We start from the raw sequence: 19,705 nt of genomic DNA on the forward strand, positions 1-19,705 counted from the left end.
GTCAGTTGTTGACGAGCCCGTCGACGGTGCTGTTGTCGACTGTGTTGGTGTCGACTGTGTTGGCGTCGACTGTGTTGGCGTCGACTATGTTCTAATCGTCGTCGACGGACCCCTCGTAGAAGACGGGGTAGATGTCGACGTGGCAGCCTTCGTCGACGTAGGCGTTGGCACACTCGTCGGCAGTCGTAGAGTTGTCGATGGCTTTAACGTCGACGACTATTTATTTTTATCGTTGACGAGATAGTTCTACCAGCCGTCGACTAAGTGGTTGACGTCAATAAGGTCGAAGATGCCACAGAAGTTGATACTGTCGTCGTCAAGGTGACAGTCAAAGTCGTAGATGGAGATTTCCTCATTGATGAAGCCATCGTTGATTAGGTGGTCGTTGATTAGGTGGAAACAGGCTTCTTGAAGGTGTGAACAGTTTCCTGAGGTGAAACCTTTGCAGGCAAAGCCTTAGAATGTGCCTCTGAAGACTTTTTGTGCGTCTTCTTTTGAGGTGGCTGCGATGAAGGACCTGAAGAGGCCACCCATGGTCTCTTTTGAGAGGAATGTGAAGACCTGGAGGAACATTCACTCTCTTCAGAAGATACAGCTTGGTCTTTATCTTTGATCCTCTGCAGCCAAATTAGGAGGCATCCCTCCTTATCCTTGAGGGTTTTTGAAGAAAAGGTACGACATACCTTACAGTCCTTTGAAGAATGATCTGGGTAAAGGCAATAGAGACAGTCCTTGTGTTGATCATCCACATGAAGTCTCTTTTTACCACAGGAAGCACAGGATATAAAAAGGCCTTTCTTAGGAGTATCAGCCATGAAGGACCTGAGAACTCCACACAGATGAAGGAATTTTGTTGAAAAAACACTGGAAATCCAGAAACAAAGGAAAGCTGAGCAGAGCTCAGTGGAGACTCCCTTAGAACGACGTACGGTAGAAAATCTGAGGTACTAGAGCTCCTTCCAGGAAGGTTCCAGAGGGTGGTGATAGCTGATTAGCTCTTCCTCGAAATTTGGTCCTTTTTACAAAAGGACATGGATATGTTACTAATGAGAGGCCCTTGGCCTATTACTATGTATATATATATGTCTATTCGACCACTTTATTTATGTACCGGGGACTCCCATCCAGACGACGGGGAATGATTCAGGCATGTGAATCTATGAAAGATACCCTAATACTGGATACAGAAGTAGATATACAAATGTCCGTCCAATGTTGAAAAAAAAAATCAAAATTCTTTATTTTTCATTGCAATATTGACAACTGTACACCAAACAGCCAACGCGTTTCGTTCTATACGAAGAACTTCATCAGGGCAAGGCAAATAGAGGTTTCCAAATTCCGACCCAAATATCGGTGTGTAGTCATCTAGTGTGCTCCACTGGTCAGTCGCTGTGGCCTACCACTTTTGTTTAAAGTAACAGCAGGCAAAGACTAATTAAGTCTATTATGCCTATTAAGAGAACTGCATAAAGTAAAAACGGCTGATGTGCCAGAATGTCTTGTTCTCACGCTACGTCGCCGACAGTTTTTGGTATACCAAAAACTGTTGGCTGCCTGATGCAGTTCTCCTAATAGGCATAATAGACTTAATTAGTCTTTGCCTGCTGATACTTTAAACAAAAGTGGTAGGCCACGGTGACTGACCAGTGGAGCACATTAGATGACTATTTGGGTCGGAATTTGGAAACATCTATTTGACTTGCCCTGATGAAGTTCTTCGTATAGAACGAAACGCATTGGCTGTTTGGTGTACAGTTGTCAATATTGCAAAGAAGAATAAAGAATTTTGATTTATTTTCAAAATTGGACGGACATTCGTATATCTACTTCTTTATGGACTTTTCTGTAAGGTGGTGCAACCTACAGTTGATAAAATATAAATAATACATTGGTGTAACATTTTGGGACTACCTTCCAGGTAGGGAAAAAGTTTTTTTTAATTTTCCTTTAGTGTAAAAGTAACAGAGCAAACAGCAACTGCACTGAAAGGTGGGACATAGTCAAAACATTAATCAGGGCTTCACCAATTGGTCCTTTCTTTGTAAAACCAGGTTTCCGTTAACCTTTTTTCTAAATATTTCTCCCATCATTATCGCAACAAGGTTAGATAAACTTAATAAGGGTAAATAACTGTTTAAAATACAAATATTTTATGGTGACAGGGGTTGAGGGGGGACCAATGACTTTACTAGCTGAACAGCACCCGAAGCTCTAAAATCAACATAGAAGAATTTGATAAGAGGACACTCACCACACTCTTCCTTGGGTTCATCTGAGCCGTCTCCACAGTCATCCTCCCCATCGCACTTCCACCTAGCTGGGATGCACCGGCCAGAATCCTTGCAGCGGAATTCATCCACTCCACAGGTCATCTGAGCTAAAGAAAGCAACAATGCAGCTTTTTACTCTTAGTGTTCTAATATTCAGAGTGTCCCAAAGTGCCATCTCCTCAAAAACAAATCGTCCCTTTCAAATGTTTTGTTCGTGCAAGTTAATCCATACTGGGGTACATACCATACTAAAAGCGTATTTCTTTCTAAAATATAAACAATTCTGGAGCAGAAAATGTTTTAATTTTAACACTTTAGTAGAGGACTAGTGGTGTTAGTTCCCTTTTTTCAATTTTTGGGGAAATACCTCTTCCATATTTAATCCATCTCCACCGGACAAATTTGTATGTTATGAGGAAAAAATGTATTAAATTGTAAACATATTCCCTTCTTTGGATATTTTAAGTGGTAAATATTTTCCTGTATTTATGAGTATTCTTGACAAACATGCAGATCCAGCCAGTTGAACAGTAACTCTCTGCGAAGGCAGACCGCATAATTAGTCGAATAAGTTTGGGAGGATCACTAGCAAGCAACTAGCCTTTCATATTGAAAATTCCACTAAAAAACAAAAACATCTGGGAATGTACTGAAATCATAACCTGGAATTAAGATGCTAGTCAAATGAATAGGAACACCTGAGGGCCAAGAGTAATAACTCTCAGTTCCAAAAAAGGGGGTCAAAACACAAACCTCAACCAGGCACAATTATAACAGGCAACTCTAACTCTGGCCAATGATTATTGTAAAACAAAAAAGGAAGTACATACTCCAAAAGCACTAAATGACAAAATCAAAGAGCTCTGCAAAAGCACATCACATAACAGAAAAAAACAGTTATTACCTGTAGAAATGGTCTTGCCTGAGACTCTTCGAGATATACGTGCTGTGCATTATTCCGCTATCTAGTGGTAGGGTCCAGAACTGTTTTATCAACTAAAGAAGAGTGATATGACTCACTATGACATCACAATGCCCCTAAATATGCCTCCCATTTTAGATGATTGTTTTTGTGTTTTCCACATGATACAGAATTGCTCTTCTCAATTGTAAGAAATGTAATGCTCTTTCAATCACATTTTAGGTGTTTTTAAAAAAGCTGCAGGATAATGAAGACTGGTTCAGGTAATGTGTGACACCACTAAGAATAAAAAACATGATATATTTCTACCGGATGCAAAAAACTATTTTTTGACAGCGCTTGCAATTCACTTAATGAAGTGATAGTAATTAAAAAGACTGCTTTAAAGTAGGAAACTTTCAACTTTTGCATTGGTTCAAAAGGTAGTTTCATTAGTGCTGCTAGTAAAATGTTAAATTTTTACTGAGGGGCTAGCACCAAATATGAAGGATATGGCCTATTCGCTCCATTTAGGGATAGTTTTATGAATACCATACAAATCAGTTTGTTTTTTTGTTAATCTTTTTTATTATTAAACAAATCAACATTACAGATCACTTTTCAACATGAGCAGGAGACCAAACATCTTTCAATTTTCGGACCTGAGTTACAGAGGATCAAATCACAGTAAGCAATACATCATCATTAGGGGGTTACAAGAGTCATCATTTAGGGAAACTGGTGGGGTACAAATATTTCCTCTATAGGTGTTCCAGGACCCCCATACTTTGCTCCATTTCCCGGGACACCCCCTGGCAACATAGACAGATTTTTCTGGGTACATGCACCAATCCAAATCCTTCTTCCATTTCACAAGCTCTGGGGGTTGGTTGTTGAGCCCCCCGTAATTTTGTGCTATGTTCCTTTTAGCCACCATTACAGCAAGAGTTGCCCATTGCTTCGTATAAGAGGTAAGGTCTATTGGCTCCCAAATGCTTAGGAGGCACCTACGTGCCTCGGGCTGTAAATCCACTGTGAGTACTTCCCAGAGAGTGCGATGTAAAGCACGCCATTATGTTTGTATGTGTTCGCATTCCCATATAATGTGGATAAACGTACCAATCTTCCCACAACCACGTCTACACTCTCCACAATCTATTCTGCCCATACGGACCAAGCCCGGCCCAGTAATATAAATTCTGTGTAGAATTTGTTGTTGCACTAAACGCAACCTTGCTTGGATCGCTACTTCCCTAGGGGAGGAGACCGCCAGTCTTCTTCATCCAGGTCAAGGCCGTCGTTAACCCATTTTTCCTTAAGAACCTAGAGTGGGTCATCCATATTATTTATCAGTTTTTTATAGACCAGAGAGATAGCTTTCTCGGGAAGATGACCATCAAGTATTCTATAATCGCGGGGGGATGCGTTGGGGAGGGAGGACTTACTAGTTATGTGAGCATGGAGTGCATGCCGGACCTGTAGATATCTATGATACTCGATGCCTGCCAGGCTATATTGCTGTTGAAGGGAGGCGAAGGGGAGAACATCACCCTTGACCCAGAGGTCCTTGATCTGGGAAATACCGATTAGATCCCATTTGTCAAACCGTTTAGTTTGCCAGAGGCTGCCCAGCCTTTCGGAGTTCAATAGGGAAGTTGCCAATGTGAGCCTATGGTCCCATCCCAGGTGTTTGTTAACCTCATGCCATACATGGACTGAGTGTATAGTCGGACCTGTGAGGGGGTATTTACGAGGTTTAGAACGAAGTGCTCTAAGATAGTCCCCACCTGGGAGGAGCCATCTATCTATTGTGTATCATCCGGACGACCATACATCCCCATGTTTATCGCGGTCAGATGGGCAGCCCAATAATATTTCCTAATGTCCGGGAGACTGATGCCACCATTGTACCAGTTAAGGGTGAGTTTAGGTAGGGCAATCCGAGGTTTGCCGTCCCATAAGAGAGTTCTTTGTAGGATTTCTACCTCTTTAAAATATGATTTGGGAACTGGATCCATGGAATTCTGAAGCGAATACAGGAAACTGGGCAGAGCTATCATTTTAAAAAGGACACCTTTGACCAACAAAGAGAGAGGCAAGGACTTCCAGTGGTTGAAATCATCCTTTAACCTCTGAATTGGCGGTAGGAGATTACGAGTGAAACGGAGTGTAGAGTCCGATGTAATGAATGTCCCAAGGTAGCGAAAGCCATCTAAAGCTATCTGTATCGGGCAGCCTTACGGAAGAACTGGCGGCTTTCCTTGCAGGACATAAATCACGGATTTAGACCAGTTTATGGTAAATCTGGAGTATCTGCCAAATATTGTGAGGATGTCTAGTAGGCATATCAAAGAGGCCCTCGGGGAAGTGAGATACAGCAGAACAACATCTGCATATAACGATATCTTGTCTTCCGAGTCTGGGGACCAACGCATATCGCAGATCATTGGATCTCTACGTATCCACGCCGCCATGAGTTCCAGTGCCAAGGCAAAGAGGAGCGGTGATAAGGGAAATCCTTGACGCGTTCCACGGCTGAGTTCAAATGCCGCTGACTTACAGTTATTCACAACGACTTGAGCCATGGGCTTTGAGTATAGCAGCCGGGCCCAGCTCATAAATTGGTGTTCAAATCCCATTTTGTCCAATACTGCATAGAGATACGGCCACTCCACCATGTCAAACACCATGGTGGCGTCCAGTGACACCAGGACTGCGGGCTCTAAGATGGTTGTAGCTCTACCTAACACTCGTTGCAGCCTGCGCAGGTTTACGGCTGCGGTGTGGCATGAAGCCAGTTTGGTCGGGGTGAACCAGGGTGTCAGTCACTTTTACGAGGTGCGTAGGCAATATTTTAGCTAGGATCTTGGGCCGTGCATTAAGTAGTGATATCGGTCTATAAGACATGCAACAGGTTTTAGGTTTACCTCCTTTCTGAATGACCACAATGTTGTCAATTCTCTGATCCATAGGAAGTGTTCCTCTCTCTCTGCTATCTATAAACATTGAACGAATGTGGGGAGCTATTTTGTCCGGTCTCCAGTTGTAAAGCTCAATCGGAATACCTTGAGGGCCCCAACTCTTTCCCGGATTTAATTGCTCGTATCGCCTGAGCCACCTCGTCATTCGAGAGATCGGACTCAAGGTACTCATGATACTCGTCAACCAGGGTGGGGAGCACAATATCACAAAGTAGGGCAACATTGTCTCCATCTGTGTACTGCTCCTCCGTTCTGTAGACTTTCTGGTAGTGTTCTGCAGACCGATCGGCTATGCGTTACGGGCCCGTGATCAGATCGGATCCTTCCCCATTCAGCTCGGGCACCAGACGGTTGCCCACACCTTCCTATTTAGCCATGCTATCAACTTCCCTGCTTTGTCTCCATGTTCATAGTCTAATCTGCGTTTCCCCTCCCCAGTGCCCTAGCTCTATCCATTGCTATACCTTTAAATTCGTCTTGCTTTAGGCTTAGTAGGTGTACCTTATCAGGTGTCACCATCTGCTCCAATTCTTCCTCCAATTTAAGCACTTCGTCCTCCGCTCTCACCAAGTCTTTTTGGGTGTCGTTTTCCCTACCCATTATAAGGGAGATGGCTTCCCCAAGGACAACCGATTTATAGGCTTCCAATAACGTTTGGGCTGATTGCACAGTTCCCTAATTTTCTAGGAAATAATGATCTGTGGTCTGAGCTATCTTCTTCCGAATGTCAGGATCACGTAAGTCCCAGGGAATAATGGGAGCAATTGTCCCTGCATTTGTGCGGCCCAGGACCATATGCATCCAGACCGGGGAGTGATCCGAGTTGCCCCAACGCAAATGGCGGATATCCATATCCCGGATATCACCTGTCTGTCGCCGGGACTAGGACATATTCAATAAGGAACAGACTTTGATGGGCACCTGACCAAAAGATGTATTGGGCCCTATCTAGGTTATGCATCCTCTATTCATCTACCAGTCCCACAGCCTCAAGGAAGTTAGATAGCCACCGCTGTGCGGGTCTAATGTCTCACGGGGTGACAGTCCATGTCGCTGGACACCACTGTGTTAAAATCTCCCCCAACGATGAGAAGGCCTGGTGGGAATGACAACAGCACTGCACCTAGATCCTTATAGGTCTCACTCTGGAGGCCCGGGGGAACATATACTGAGACAAATGTGATAGTCCGACCCCACCCCCACTGTCCTGAAATTCCTACATAACTACCCCGATTATCGGACCATGTGGATAGCACTGTGAAGGGGAACGATTTCTTAACTAAGATGCCCACTACTCTTGAACCCGATGTAAAGCCCGGGGGAACATATACTGAGACAAATGTGATAGTCCGACCCCACCCCCACTGTCCTGAAATTCCTACATAACTACCCCGATTATCGGACCATGTGGATAGCACTGTGAAGGGGAACGATTTCTTAACTAAGATGCCCACTACTCTTGAACCCGATGTAAAGCCTGCGTGCACGACTAACTTGTACCCCCCTATTCATTGCTTCCCCATCAAATGAGTTTCGTGCAACGGGATAATGTCTGGGGCCTGTCTTGATATAAAGATGTACCATACTTCGCTTAATCTTGTCGCCAAACTCGTTGACGTTCCAACTTAAAATTCTAACCCCTACATCCCACTGTGGACCCATTTAAAATCGCCTTCGAGCATTGCTCCTGCTCTTTGTCATCACCCAGTATGGTCGATTGAACTGATCCTGCAAAACTTTTTTATCAAAACATCCCCTCCCAACCGCCCTCGTCCTTGCTCCCCATGATTAAACTTGCAGAGTGCCTGTCGCCCCAAAAGGTAACTAACTGTAGAAAAGTGGGGTGCGTGGTGCCCCCCTCCCATCTAAAAAAAATACAGTCGCACAATACTGTACAGACAAATCAAATTATCACTCGATGTGTATTGAGAAGGGTCCAGGATGCATGAATTTACTCTCTGACGAGCCCGTTATGTAGGTCCCATTTCCAACCTAGCCAGTTCTGCGCAGAGGCCCAGAATAATGTCTCCCCCTGCCCTCAAGATCTCACCCAACCCCCCCACCAGTTTACCACAGCGTCAAATGGACCACTGGTCAGCGATTCTCCAGCCACTCCGCCGCCGATTCTGGATGTTCAAAGAACCAGGCTCTACCGTCTGCCTCCACTCAGAGCCTGGCTGGGAAAAGCATGGCGTACTTGTAATCTTTATCTCTTAACGCCTTTTTGATCCCCAGAAATGAATGTCGCTGTTTCTGGACTAGCTGCGTGAAGTCTGGGAAGAATGTTATGTCTGCATTTTCAAACTTCAAGGGCGGTCCCGCCCTGGCATGCTTGAATATGACATCACGATTCCGTAAATTTAAGACCCTGGCTAGGATTGGGCGAGGGGGGCCCCGGGTTTGGGTCGACCTCCGGGGACCCTATGAGCTCTCTCAATAACAAAAAAACTTTCCCAGCCCCTTGGGTTGCAGGTGCTTAAGAATGAGGTCTTCCACAAAGAGATCTGCAGCCTGTCCTGATTTTTCCGGGACTCCTAAGATCCGTATGTTGTTGCGATGCAGGCGTCCTTCATAATCATCCAGCTTGGTTTCTGCAAATTTCCGGAATGATTGTAACTCCTTGACTTCTAATTGCAGTTGGGAGGCGTCCTCCACCAGGCTTGCTGTAGTCAGTTCAATTTGCTTGACACGTTCATTGTTTTTATTCATATCTGCCGGAGCAAGTGGACTTCCACAGTGATGGTATCCATCTTGTGTTCTAGGGAAGTCTTAATACCTGCGATCGCTTCCAGAATGTCTAACTGTGGGTTCCGGCATCACCTCTCCCTGGGTTGCACCAGCCTTGCCCGTAGGTGAGGAATCTGGCATTGATTTCTTGGGGAGCGTGTACCTGTCCAGTCGGTTCTGCTGCACTGGTTTATTGCCCCTTGATGACGACATTGCGCCACTGACTTTGTTCCAGGTAAGGCAGCGGCGATACTCCTCTACCCAAGGTCGCTGGTCACTCCGTCACTCAGCCCAGCCCCACTCGCGATCACGCCGGGGCAACCTCTGTGTCAGCGACAGGGCAGACAGGTGTTAGTAATGTCAATCCATGGTTCGTACACTCGTCAGGGGTCTGATCAAATGTATTCACGCCGCTGTCTGACAGGGCAGGGCTTGCGGAGGTAACAATAAGGCACCCTCCTAGGGGGCAACCATGTACGGCGAGCGACAATGAGCTATAGCAGGGCTCCACGGGGTGGGGCTAAAAATATCAGATTCCGGGAGGCAAACTGCTATCCGTGCATTCGCCACAACAGTTCACAAACTGATGCACAGTGAGGATCGCACCTGACAAAAGGCAGTAGTGACCGTAACAAATGCGCTAATGGCGCTCTGCTTGCAGGTATTATGAAAAAGCGGGTGCCACGAGCGTCCCCACACTCCCTGTAGGCCCTCACTGTGTGACTCCCTCAGGCCGTATCGGAACGCTATAGCAGCTGCGGGTGGGAGCATGATATCTATCTATGCACGCACCAGAGGATCACAGGCCAAGTGGGGGGACTCATTCCGCATCCAAGGTGTCCTTCCAAATTACGAACCTCCGTCGTCCCCCAGATAGCTGCTTCAATGCGTCACTCCCCCGTTCTTGACTCACCTCCGTAAAAGCTCATCCATCCTGTGGGATAGTGCACCCTGCCTTAGGGCTTTGAGGTCTTCTAAAGGGATGACTTACCCATGCCATAGGCAGTGTTGGTGGGCATGTCACACAGGTATGTGTGCCATATTGACTTCAGTTTGGTCTGCTCCAAAACACACAACCTGCAATGGAAATGTGTGGGGGTTAAGGTGAGGGTCTCTGACTGTGGCATTGTACATGCTGGAGCCCTCAGAGGTCCAACCTGAAGAGTCAATATGGCACACATACCTGTGTGACATACCCATGCCATAGGCAGTGTTGGTGGTAAAGCCCTAAGGCAGGGTGCACCATCCCACAGGTGAGGGCATAGCTGCAGGAGGAATATGCCCTTACAGTGTCTGTGTGTTAGAAGGTGGTTCTGACACTAGGGGCAGCCCGGATTCTTCGCTTTTTGAGCACCTAATTGTTGAGCTTTTACTGTGGTGAAGCCTCAATCTGGGACTCATCCACAGTGAACTCATAATGAAAGAGACTTCTTGGAGATTTTACTAGTGTCCCCCTGGCTTGACAAGGCCACTGCACAGCAGCTGGAAGTATGGGGCACCGCGCTTGTTACATGCAGACATGTATACATGCGTGTGAACACTTGTGGGGGCTGCGCAGGGGAGATTCCTAGCATGTGCACTCCAGGAGCAGCTACAGAGTGAATGGTGTGGCAGGACTTATGCAGAATTGGGTGGTGACAAGGAATAGGCTTTATACACTGGAAGGAAACATGCCAGGGAAAGTCAGTGTGTTTTACTGTGTTTTTCAATTCATTATTCCCTTATGAGGAGGTGGAACCTATGGCTAGAGTAACTGCCACAAGGCCTACAGATTCCAGACACGCACTAAAGCACAAGTTACTACTTGTGTAACGATATATCTGTAAGAGACATTAGTTAGTGATAGATTCCTTACCTTAGACTAGCCCGAGGTGTCAGACTGGATCCGGAAACTTTTGCGTAGCAAGACCCCTGCGCATCGGTAGGCGTCGTCCGCGGCTCCGCGGCCGTCGTCGTTAGCGCCGGTACTTAGACGCTGCCCTCGTGCGCGGACCTCAGTTCTTATACACAGCTTTTCCGCGCCAAATACGCAGAGCCATGATAGAACCAACACTGGTGCCATGAAACTAGGGCCCTGAAAGGGGATGACCTTAACCCTAGATATCGGTTCGCAGAACGGGGAGGAGGAGTGGGTCGGTAAGGAATCTATCACTAACTAATGTCTCTTACAGATATATTGTTACACAAGTAGTAACTTGTGCATATGAAAGAGACACATTAGTGATAGATTCCTTACCTTAGAATAGATACCTCAGCAATACCAACCCCGGTGGAGGGTCTGCGAACCAATAATCACACCAGAAAGTTCTGGAGGACGGAACGGCCAAAGAAGCCATCCCTCCGGACTTGGCTGTCCAGGCAGTAGTGTCTTGCATACGTGTGCAGCGAGGCCCACGTAGCTGCCTGACAAATGTCCTGCAAGGGGACTCCTGGGCCCAGGGCAGTGGTAGTCGCCGTGGCCCGAGTGGAGTGGGCCCTCAGCCCAACAAGAGGTTCCTTCTTAGCCAGGGAGTGACACGCTTGGATGCACAACACAATCCACCTAGTGATGGTCCGCTTGTGCACCGCCCGTCCTTTCTTAACGCCCACGTAACCAACAAAGAGTTGGTCATCCACCCGGAACTGGCGTGTGCGATCCAGATAGTAAGAGAGCGCACATTTTGGGTCCAGACGGTGGAGCCTCTCTTCCTCTTGCGAGGGATGCGGAGGCGGAAAGAAGGTGGGCAAGGTGATGGACTGCACGATGCAGAAGGCTGTGACTACCTTGGGCAGGAAAGAGGGTTTTGTCCGCAACACAACCTTGTCCGGATGGACAGAAAGGAAAGGAGGTTTAGAGGAAAGAGCCTGGAGCTCACTCACTCTCCTGGCAGAGGTGAAGGCAACCAGGAAAGTAGTCTTAAGGGTGAGAAGACGTAGAGGACAATTATGAAGCGGCTCAAAGGGAGCGCACATCAAGTAAGTTAGAACCAGGTTCAAGTCCCACTGGGGCATCACAAAAGGAACAGGAGGGAACATATGAGTGATGCCCTTTAAGAATCCGTTCACAATAGGTAGCCTTAAGAAGGCTGAAAGGGCAGAAAGGTAGCCCTTGATAGTGCCCAGAGCAGAGCCTTGCTGGGCAAGAGAAAGAAGGAAGAGGAGAACCTCAGAAAGAGGGGCATTGAGAGGATCCACAGCGTTTGCTGTGCACCATGCCACAAATCTGTTCCACCTGCAGGCGTATACTGACTTTGTGGAGGGACGCCTGGCTGCCAGAATGACATCACAGATTTCAGGAGGCAAGTCAAATGGCCTCAACTGTCGGCGCTCAATCTCCAAGCATGGAGGTGGAGACTGGACAGGTTTGGGTGGAGGACCGCTCCCTGCTGCTGTGACAGAAGGTCCTCCTGAAGAGGCAGACGAATCGGGGGATCGACTGACATATTGAGTAGCTCGGGATACCAGTACCTTTGCGCTCAGTCCGGAGCCACCAAGATGACTTGGGCCCGGTCGCGCTTGATTTTCTTCAGCACTCTGGGCAGAAGTGGTATAGGCGGAAAGGCGTACAACAGACCGCAGCTCCACTCGCGACGAAAAGCGTCTCCGAGCGAGTGCCGCCTTGGAAATTCCAACACGCAGAACTGATGACATTGCGCGTTCTCTTCGGTGGCGAATAGATCTAACCAAGGCTCTCCCCAACGCAGAAAGAGGCCTTGCGCCACGTCCGAGTTCAGACGCCATTCGTGATCCATCGAGCACCGACGGCTGAGTTCGTCCGCCCTGGCGTGAAGAGAACCTGCCAGGTGTTGAACCACCAGAGTCACGCCCTGATGTTCCAGCCATTGCCAGAGGCGCAGAGCCTCCTGGCATAGGGTCCACGACCCCACACAATAGTTAAGATAAACACTTTGAACTATAGAGTGACTCTGACAATCCTTATTGTGGACAATTACGAGTGAGTGAGCGAAAGGGTATGTCTTGCTACTGCGATTCCTCAGAGTGTCGGGAGTGTTGTGTTCTGGGTTGTCTGATCATTTGTAGCTTTGTGATTATGAAGCAGAATGAATGAGACACTATAGCAAGTCGGTTTTGGGATTTTGGGTACTAAGGTGGTAAGAAGGTGTGAGAAAGTGCCATTGCATGGCATGCCTCCACTTTTTGCTGAGTGGCTGATGTACTTTGACTGAGTGTGCCCTGGGTACCTGTTAACCAAGTGCCCAAGGTTGTGTTTTCCTTCCCTAAAACTTTGTTGAAACCTAAACCCAATTGGCATTTCTGGCCACAGGTCAGTCCCTGGTAAATGGTACCCTAGGTACTCAGGGTACTGTGACCAGAGAAGACCCCTAAGGGCGGCAGCACTTATTGTGCCACCGTTAGGGGCCCTGTACCCTAACACACACACACAATGCTTTGCAGGCTGAGTGACTTGGTGCAGAAATAAACAGAGTCGACATGGCACACATCCCAGTGTGCCATGCCCACAAACCCACTGCCCTGGCATCCATCAGTCACCCCACTAGCTGGGTGCCCTATGCCAGTGGTGAGGGTACAGGTGCATGAGCCCTGTACCCCTACAGTACCCAGGGCCATTCCTGGACACTAAGGGCAGTGCTGCCATTAAGAGTATATGGTGCTGGGAGGTCAACAGTACGAACTCCACAGCACCATGATGGCCCCACTGAAGACTGAAGTTTGGTATCAAACGTCTCAGCACATAAATCCTACACTGGCATCAGTGTGGGTTTAAATGTAAAATGCACAACAGAGGGCATCTTAGAGATACCCCTGAAACTCGACCAACTCCCAGTGACCCGACTGAGTGGCTGCCTAGGCTGCCACCACCAGACATGTTTCTGGAACCCTGGGTCAAGAGCTTGCTGATCTCGGGCACCTGAAACAATGCAAAACCTGGGACGAGGTGCCAGGCCTCCAGCCCCAGGATGGGCAGGGTTCACAAAAGAGAACCTTCAAAGGCATGTCTCCTTTGTGAGCCTCTCCAGACCATTTGCTGCTTTCAGCAACTGGTCCCCACTGGTTCTACCCCTCACTTTGGGAGGGAGACCCGGCGGGAAAAACAAAGTGAGGAAGAGAGGTGTGCCCACCTCTGCCAACTCCACCCCTAGGGTGGGGGAGGCGAGGTGAAGCACAACTTCGAGTCCCCGCCATCTTGAGGATGGGGACCCAGCCAACCAGGGACAGGCTCCTGCCCCCCTCCCACTGGAGAGTGGCAGAATAAGGGGTGTACCCACCCCAGGGAAGGGACCCATTGGTCACGGCCCTTTACCCAACTGTAATGCCTCTAAAGTTAGTATTTAGGGGCACCTCGAACCTTCTTTCCTCAGATCCAGCAACCACAAGAAAAGGAGAAGGACGAGAGGCCGTGCAGAGCTAACAAGAGGACAACACCCACTGACTTGGCCCTAGCCCTACAGGTCTGTCTCCCCCTCGAACCTGCTCCTACAAAACCCCGGATCGCCAGCGGACAGCAACTTCAAAAACCCAGGAGGACCTGCCTGCATTCACTTTCCAAGCTGTTTCTCCCGTGAACACCGGACGTGTTTGGACTGCAGCTTCTGGTGCCAGCCAGAAACCGGAAATCCAGCCCACTCTGCACCAGCCGAGCCCGGGCGGAGTTTGAGTGAACAAAAACCACAAGGAGTCCCTCCGGCAATCCTGATCAGAGATCCGGCGACCCCTAACCTCACTCAAGCCTACAGACGATGCCTGCAGCCTCAATCCAGAGGATCCCTCTACCGTGACCAGAGCGGGTAAGAAAATCTGATGTACCAAGGCACCCCTGCACCCAACGCCCCACGGCCTTGTGTGCCCAACCCAACGTTGCCTAACCCTCTACATCCCTACTTACCCATCGAATTGTTGGTCGCTCCAGGAAGATCCTCGTTTCCGAGCCTGCTGTGTTTCTTTGTCCTGGAGAATCTCCACTGAAATCAACAGGGCACCCGACCTCAAAACAGCACTCTGCACCCGGCTGCCCTAGTGCCTCTGAGGGTACCCCTTATGAGCTAACTTCGTCCCCCAACTTGCCCTGAGCTTAACCCTAGGAGTTTTGCTCCCACAACCCTGTGGCCTGCTTCCCAGCAGCCACCAACCAGAGTCCCCCTATCCTCCATAGGATAACATTGGGCCTCAAGACTACGCACACAGCAGCCCAAGTGCCGCTGAGGGTGCAATAACAGTGCATCACTGACCCTGGGAGACCCCTGAGTCTAACCCCAGGACCCTAACTCCAAAGACAAATTACCTACCTGGAAACAGATAGCCTTTTTTTCCTCATAGAATAACATTACCACTGTTTCTCCCAAAAAGTTTCGAAGTGACGACTTTTGAAAACTACAAACATTCCTTAAAAATCAGCTGAATAACCAAAATGCATTTTCTCAACTGTTTTCAGGAAATGTCCCAGTGCTGAATCAAGGGATCCGGCACTGAGTAAGAAAAAGTACAGATAACATAACTTACCTGCTAAGTGAATTTCCTCCCATAGGATAACATTGGTGATTCTTTGTGAAAAATATTCCAAGTGTCAACTTTTGAAATGCAATAATATTCCTTAAAAATAATACCTTTAACCAAAATGCATTTACTCACCTGTTTTCAGGAAATGTCCAAGAACTGAATCCAGAATCCAGTCCTATGTTAGCAAAAGTAATCTGAAAAGTAATTAACTGCATTTGACTTAAAAAGCCAATTCAATTGAATGTACTATACCTGCAATGTGTTGCAAACTGCTTTCTTAAAACTGTAACCAAAACCAGTACAAGTTAGACTGCTATTTTGAACAGCGTTCATACAAGTAATTTACTACTGAAAAGTATTTTATTCTTACCTGCACCAAGCTTGCTTGGTTCTAGAAATAAAACAGTATTTTTTTTATATATAAACAATTGGCCTAGAGTTCAGTTCTTGAGTGTGTGAGACCATTTGCTGACTCAGTGTGAACATCAAATGCTTTACACTGTCCTTTGATACTGCCTTACTGCTCGACCAAGCTACCGCTTTAGAGAGTAAGGTTCTATCTAACTTTAACCTCTGCCAAACCTCTGGGGACTGCTGGACTCTGTACCTTACTTTGGTGCAGTGTATTCAGAGCCACTCAAGATTGGAGATCTGGTACTAGAAATGCTGGAGAACAGATTTGGTCCATCTTATCACGCACCGGTTCCAGCACTTGGATTGAAGGGTATTCGTTCAGTCATTTTACCACCTTTACCTGGTTGCAAAGACAACAGATACATCTCAGTGGACAATGTCCAGTTACACCGCCTGGCCGATTCTGAATAGTGTCACACCTGCAGTTTCATGCAACGCAATTCCATTGAATCCGCTGACTTCATCCTCTTCCACTAATGCCGGTGTGGACGAGGGAGTGAAGGATACTACTATTGACCTTTCGCCTGTTCTGCCTCCATCCTCTTCCAATACAGACGTCAAATATACTTACCCTACAGATGAGTCCACTAGTGAGGTGACGAACGGTCCTCGACAACATTGTGCTGATGACGCCCTACCACCTCTAATAAACATGAGTGTAAGCAGTTACTTTGGTTACCTCGTCCCATATCATTAAACCTGATCAAGCTCCTGTTAACATTTCTGCTTTCAAAGTTGCAGATAGCACTGTATGGGATAAGTAGCTTTTGAAATCCACAGCCCGACTGATGTCCTTAAGATACCATACGTGTTTCACGTCTCCTTAGGAGATGTGGTAACACAGGACATACATTCCGATATTTGGGAGTGCAAGCTGTACATTCATTGTTTTCTGATTTGAAGTATTATGCTGCCTTGGATGCTGAAGATCTGTATTTAAATTCTACCTATTATGCTAATTTATTCAGTTATCACTATGGGCATCACTACTTACACAAAACAAGCACATTACGACATGTCTTTAATTACACTAAATGGGAACATTGCCGAATCCCATCAAATGGAATTCAAAAGCACTTCTGGTTAAGTTTGCTTATTTCACCGATTATAACACATCTAATCCACAATCTTTTTTTAAAAATTGCATTCTGCATCGAAGCCCAAATGTATTCTTCCCCATACTAAATTGGTCTATTCCATTTCCTTTAGAACTGAATTGGCCAAACAAGGTTATGATCACTGGAAAGATACCATTGATTTAAAATCAATTTGGGGCACTAAAGCTTGGCAGGTTCAGGGTACTGAAGCTCTGCATTGTGCCAGCCTAATTCCGACTCAAAGTTTGTTTTTAAATGATACAGTACACCAGACCACTTGTTTTGGCCTTAAAAATGCAAAAAATGTGAATATCCCATCCATCACCTCCTTAGCGGAATATGACAGTTGGCGCGCACAAACTAATTATACGATCGAAGCTTTGTTTTGCGAAATGACACTTTTAATATTTCTGACACTGACCAATCTGGTTAGTTGGTCTGGCCAACAAGTTCAAATGCATGTCAACTGCGATTTTATAATGTAACACCTGGTTACAGATAGACCGTATCCTTGTTTTCCAAATTCAAATACCGTCACTTGTGGGTAAATTGTGCCAACAATGGTTGGAACATTTCACTTTGTAGTCAGTAAAACAACACTTGTTACTCTTGTCAAGCGACATTAATTTGGTGGATTTTATCTTTGGTCCTAGAGCACCTAGAAATAAGAGATTTCTCTATGCAGCTTACAATGAAATTTGGAAACTTTCGCAGGCAGAAGCAGCTTTACGTCTGCGTCCAATAGATCAGAAAAAGTTCTTGCTGTGGTAGACAATAGCATTAGTACACTATCTTCACGCATTTACACCTTGGATAATATTGATTCATCTGTTATTGATACTGTTCAGAATGATGTATCTGTATTGTATCATGGTCAAAATCAATTAAGACCAGTAATGCTATTTGCATGGACTCTACAGACTCTCAAAATGGGAAAGTCCAGTGAGATTATTTAAATGCTTCTGCTTTATTTTCACCTTTTAATTTGACTGATAAACAGTGATTTATGTCCAAGAAAGATGCTACATACAAGCTATTACACATTGAACAGTTGGAGCACATGCCATTCTCTGTGGCGGAGACAGACTTGGCTGTTTGGTTAACTCATGGGGTAATATATCTCCCTTTTTCATTGTTTCAGTTTAAATCATGTATGTAAAATTTTCAGTTAGGTCACTTTAAGCCTCTGGTTAGTGTGTTTCTCCATGAATTATGGTCTCTTCTTTTTACTTATAGATATCAACAGGAAGATAAGGAAGTTTTCCTAACAGGGGAGGACTGCGATACTACAGTAGGGCATTCCCTGGTTTGTAAACACGTTAAGTTGCACGGCGCTTGTAATGTATCTGCGCCTAATCTTGCTAGTTTTTTTAAGGGAACTCCTGTCCCATCAATAATTCCCCCTTTTGCATTGCTTAAAAACGGCAGTTATCTTATTCTGAATAACTACGAATGCTGTGGTTTACGAGCAGGGATCCCGTATTTATTAACAGTTTCAACGCGTGTTATTTGTTGTAGCAATGTGCTTTTTCCACCCCCATATGGGAAAGTAGATAGTTCAATTTGGCCGTCTATTCCTACTTTAAAAACAGATTTCAACAAATTGAGCAGGCTAAAAGTGCTATTGTTTCAACAGGAAGTGCCCCTCACTTCAGCTCGAGAGTCCTTCAAGTGCAGGTGGCTAGGACATCTAGAGATAGTCAGTCGCTTCTGAACACCAACGTCCCACTTCACTTTGTGGAGCTTACACTTCAAATATTTAATGCATCTGATACCAAAGGCCTTGCTAATTTTTTTAAGAATGTGGGATCCGGCCTTGTGACTTCTTTTCAGACTATATTTGGAGTAATATTAGCTTTTATTCATTCTATCTTTTCTAGCGTCTTCGGAGGGTTTTCCTTGTTACTGGCGCTTGCAGGTGAAATACTCATCCTTCTGCTTCTACTACGCAATGGCTGCTCATCTTGTGGTAATGCACAAACCAGGTCAATAGCAACTGTACCTTGAGCGAATGCAACAACTTTTTTGGATGCTTGCCATTTGCGACGCTTAGCGTGAGTTATGGATTGACTTTTCGCTTTGCATACTTCGCTTGCGTGCAACCTGTATTCTACTGTCAGAGGTGCCCTTTCTATTGGGCTTTGGATTTATGCCTCTCCAACACGTCATTTACAGTCCCGGATTTCCACCAGTTAATGGGTCCCTTAGAGGCCTTGAGCTGGCTTGTTCTGGGAATGGCAAGATGGAACGTGCTGCTGCACTTGGGATATTGGCTGAAAGGGATATCTGTGCCGCTGCGCAGAACCTCCTACTACAAAGTTTCATTGAATACTATGCAAGTTGTCCGGACATGCTCTTGGAAGCTTCACAATACTAGGAGTATGTCTGTTCCTTCGATATACTTAATTGGATGGCATCCCTTTTTTCTACTTCCGATAGGGATGGCCTTTTGGAACGAATTGCATTCTTGAGCTCACATACTTTTTGGATTTGTCACCTCCTTCTTAATCCCATTATTCATGAAACAAAAAAAATTTAATCACCAGAAAAAAAAAAAATTTTGTAACAACTTTTTATTTTTTCCACATGATTTTTTTCCAAGCACTTCTGTACGCTGCTTAACTTCGAACTCTGTTTTATTCTTTTGTCTATATACTACGACCTTACCAGGGGGAGGGTGTTTTATCGCCGTTAGGGTCATTATCGACATTGCTAAGTTAGCATGAGCTCTGCTGTCATAATGCTGCTTTTGCGCACGTATTTTGCAAAACTCTGTTTGTGCCTTTCACATGAGAACTGTCTGCTTTCTGAGTTCTCTGCTGTTCTTGGAGTTTAGTCTGAACACGATGTGCAAGG

The 19,705-nt window shown here is 46.1% G+C and overlaps 1 protein-coding gene across 2 annotated transcripts in view; it reads right to left on the reverse strand.

The window, feature by feature from the left end:
* The window catches only part of LRP1 (LDL receptor related protein 1), a 1,437,817-nt gene that overhangs the window by 381,658 nt on the left and 1,036,454 nt on the right, over positions 1–19,705 (reverse strand). For both annotated transcript variants that reach the window (XM_086966724.1, XM_086966716.1), the window contains exon 67: positions 2,255–2,380. In XM_086966724.1, the coding sequence (XP_086822850.1) occupies positions 2,255–2,380 (126 nt within the window). The remainder of the gene's footprint in view (positions 1–2,254; positions 2,381–19,705) is intronic.

The sequence above is a fragment of the Lissotriton vulgaris genome, chromosome 1_1 (genome assembly GCF_964263255.1).
Source record: "Lissotriton vulgaris chromosome 1_1, aLisVul1.2, whole genome shotgun sequence".
In the NCBI taxonomy this organism is placed as follows: Eukaryota; Metazoa; Chordata; class Amphibia; order Caudata; family Salamandridae; genus Lissotriton; species Lissotriton vulgaris.